At 34.2% G+C, this 3,972-nt stretch overlaps 1 protein-coding gene across 1 annotated transcript; it reads right to left on the bottom strand.

Moving 5' to 3' along the window:
• Positions 1-238: 238 nt before the first annotated feature.
• LOC133792734 (zinc finger protein CONSTANS-LIKE 6) lies at positions 239-1,861 on the bottom strand. Its single transcript, XM_062230648.1, has 3 exons — positions 1,186-1,861; positions 734-886; positions 239-626 (listed from the first exon to the last, which is right to left on the bottom strand). Exons 1-3 carry the CDS (start codon positions 1,789-1,791, stop codon positions 603-605), a joined length of 783 nt encoding a protein of 260 aa, XP_062086632.1. The 5' UTR covers positions 1,792-1,861; the 3' UTR covers positions 239-602.
• Positions 1,862-3,972: the final 2,111 nt, after the last annotated feature.

Below are 3,972 nucleotides of genomic sequence, written 5' to 3'. Positions count from 1 at the left end.
AACCCCATCACTTAAGGATAGCCTCCTCCTGAGTCCTGATATAAACTTCTACCACTTTCCACTTTCAGCTGAGTACACATATGTAATGACACTACACTATAAAGAGGCCTGTAAAGAACAAAAAAAGACATACATAGATAGACACATATGAGGAGGACCACTACCCAAGATTAAAATGTACTGTACATCCTGGTAACCGTTGGATTTATAACATTATCCCTAAAAGTTAACCGCTATAGATATAGAATATTACATACGTGTTATATATATTTGCACATATAAAATGTGTGTATACGTACAGTCCACCACTATAAACTATATGCCAGAGAAAGGCCATGCCCTAGCTAGAATAGATATTGTGAAGAACAACAGCAGCAATAATTCAAGATATCGACGTTTCGAGAAAAACATAATTCCACAACTAGCTAGGTGCCCAGAACAAATAAATAAATAATTTTATAGCGACTGATCTTTTTTTAAAAAATAAAAAGAGATATATAAAGATATTTTGATTGTGCAAGGAAAAGTCCACTGGTGGAGTTATCAGATATTTTGGTATACGTAATATAGATATTTCATACCCTTTTTCAGCACAATTCTCTTTAAACTCTCTTCACAAAACGACCCTGCAAGCAATTAATATAGAAATTAAAATTCAGATTTCAAATAAATTTTTTATTAAATAAAAAAAAAGCTAGAAAGATAAATAAGAAAGTACTGGACTAAAAATAACCTTGAGTCTGGGTCTTTTATCTGCATTGAGTTTGCGAACTTGATATCTTATCTTTTTCGAGAAGAGTCTAGTCTGGCGTTTCTCCTTGTACCTAAGAACACTAGCTTCCCTTCTTCTTCTTTCTTCTTCCATTAACACTGGAACTTCTCCCATCTAATCCATTTACACACACGTACATATATACCGAAGTTTACTTACTAATATATGTGTGTCTATATATATATATATATATAAATATATATTTATGTAAATATATATAGGCATGATCAGAATATTATACATGTGTATATAGTCCGGTTATTAATTAATAAACTAATCTTATAACTTTTTCCTAAATAAATGAAGAATTATATTTATGCATGCATGCATGGTATTAATTTAGAGAGATGAATATGTATAAAGAGAGTACGTATTAAAAAACAAGAGGTTTAAGGAAATTAATAAATACTAACATAAGTATTATTAGAGCCATTTGATGCCACTGAAAGAGAGTACTCATCAGCCCAGAGAGAGCCACGATCGGACCAAGCATCCAAAACCTCTTGATAATTCAAGCTCAGATTCAACGAAGCGTTCTTATTATAATCATCATCCCAAAACCCAACTTGCTCTTTCTTGATATTTATAACATTACCTACATCACCCCTTCTGTAGTATCTTTCTTCTTCTTCTTCTTCTTCTTCTTCTTCTTCTAAATATTCCTCATCTTCTTCAAAGAAGCACTTGTAATTTTTATCATAATAATAATCCTTGTCGAATAACATCTTCTGCTCTGAGATGTCTTCCTCTTCATCTTCAGCTTCTTCATCTCCATTACGAAACTCATCCCATTCCATGAATTCCCAGTTAAGTTGACTAACATTAGTACTACACTTAGTCAACTTATGAGCTTCTTCTTCATTAATGCCCAGAATTCTCTCCAAATCTTCCAGTATATCAACTTCTTCACTGGCCAAATTACTGTCTTTGCCCTCGGACAAGTCATTAGTAACAATGGAGTCCGGGACTTGTTGTTCTTCTTTCTTTGGGCTTCTTAAGATTAAAGCGTTGTAACCCATATCCACTTTTGTATGTGAGTCTCTTTTTTTTAATTCCTTTTTCTTTATTAGGCCTATATATAATATATAATATGTATATATATATGCATGGCACTGGTGTTCAGGATTCTCTAGGTAGTAACGATAAATGGATATATATTATCTCTTTTCTTTTTAAGTTTTCTTGGTCTTGTTTATCCTGCGTGGCACCTTATCCTCAAGCTATTGGTTGGCTTATGAGCTAAGGCTTATTGTTATTGGTTGATAAATCCACCTCAGAAAAAGGTTCACAGCCTGAGTGGGGTCCAAGCCAATATTTACCGTTGTTTTTTTTTTTTAACTTTTGTAGGTCTTGTTTGTGTCTTTGGGGACCATAGAGATAATTTTTTTTTTTTTGAAATTTCGCCATCATTGAAGCACATGTGTATGATCAAAATTTTGACAAGATCAATGCTTAATTATTCGATTTCTTGACTTTTCTTCAGTGTTGATCACTGCTTAAAGAAGGGGAAAAGTATGATCTGTAATTCTTTGTTCCTTAATTTATTAGATTCGACAAGCCAGAATTATTCATGACATAATTTCAGTTTCAATATTTTATTTAAATAAATATACACATAATAAATTATTTCATTTTTAATTATTTTAATTTTATCTGTAGTATGTTATTGAATTTTTCAATTACTTTTAGAGTATAGTATATTAATTAAACAATTTTAGACTCAAAAAAATAAATCCATCATAATATTTTGACCAAATTAATGTTAAACAATATAATTTTACCTAGAAAATATATTATATATTTAGAAGTTTAATTCGACTTTTTGAGATTACCACTATTACACTTGAAAGTAAGTTATTGTTGACGCTGTTTTTCGTCAACTTAAATCGTAGAGCAATTAAACAATGTAGACTATGGTGCAAACGAATAATAAGGAGAAACAAGAAAGTCTTTACGTGGTTCAGCAGTTAAATCTCCCCAGTCCACGAGTCAGTGTTATTAAGACTTGGAGTTTTCTGGAAATTCTTCAAAGATGAATTACCCAGACTTTTCTCTCCAGATATCAGATAATCCGTCCTTTACAAGTGGTCATTCCTCCTCTATTTATAGAGAGGTTACAGAGTTCATTCCCACATATTTCGGGAAGATATTTTGTATATCAATTCAAATAATTACATTAAATGTTGTATCTCCTATATACAAGGAAACATCCCCTGAAGACCCGGGGACGAATAACAAATTAAATAATATCTCTTAAATGTTGGGATTACACAACAATAAACATGTTCATACATAACAGGTTGTCCTAGATTACTCGTCGGATCTTCGAGATCAGCGATCAACCCTGTGGTTGTCGAGACTTATGGTATTGCTATGAGCTTGCCACCTTACTCCAAGACATGCTCGGAATAGATAAATACTGTCGAGGCTATCACACTCGGGCCTGTGTTTCCCAAGCTCGGGCTGCTCAATCCGAAGGCACTCGATAACAGAAGTATCCCAATGTCATGTCATTTCGAGCTTAGAAAGAATCCCGAGGTTACACATTTTCAAGATCATTATTTTACTTCGGAGATCTTACAACGGGAACATACAATGTATTTCATATATTTCGAGCTCACACTTGACGAGTCCAGTTTTCGAGGTCATGACTTCTGGTCTCAAAATCTGAGTGTAACAGTTTGCCCCCTCAAAAGTATCAGTTCGAATCCTATGAGAAAGAAACTTTTGAACTGTTCCCATTGGAAACTGTACCATAAAAAACACTCGAGTGTGGACACGCGTCGATCGGGTATTGATCACTCAAAGTACTTGAGTACCTTGGAAACCTGCCCACGTCTATCCGCCTGCCATTCTTTATGGTATTATCAACTCACAGGTCCCTGACCGTTTGATCCGATACGGAATCTGGCCAATGGCCCTAATTAATCCGGCCCTTTACACTTCCATGGGTGTATAAATAGGACCCTATTCATCGTTCCCATTTCACTTTCATGTTCGAGTTTTTTGCAGAGAGAAAAGAAGAGAAAAACCAGAGAATACTGCCCAACTCTTGCATGTTCTCCAAGCCACGAAGACAGAACAATTTGCACCTCTTCGATTCTGTGAGGTCTTTTTTGCTGCCTCTTGTTCAATCATCAATCTCTCTGTTTCCGCCGATCACATTGTGTAAGTTTTCTGTTCATAGCTTCGTATATTTT

Source organism: Humulus lupulus, chromosome 7 (assembly GCF_963169125.1).
Source record: "Humulus lupulus chromosome 7, drHumLupu1.1, whole genome shotgun sequence".
NCBI lineage: Eukaryota > Viridiplantae > Streptophyta > Magnoliopsida > Rosales > Cannabaceae > Humulus > Humulus lupulus.
The sequence above is the reverse complement of the archived record's forward strand: the minus strand, read 5'-3'. Positions and strand labels throughout refer to the sequence as shown.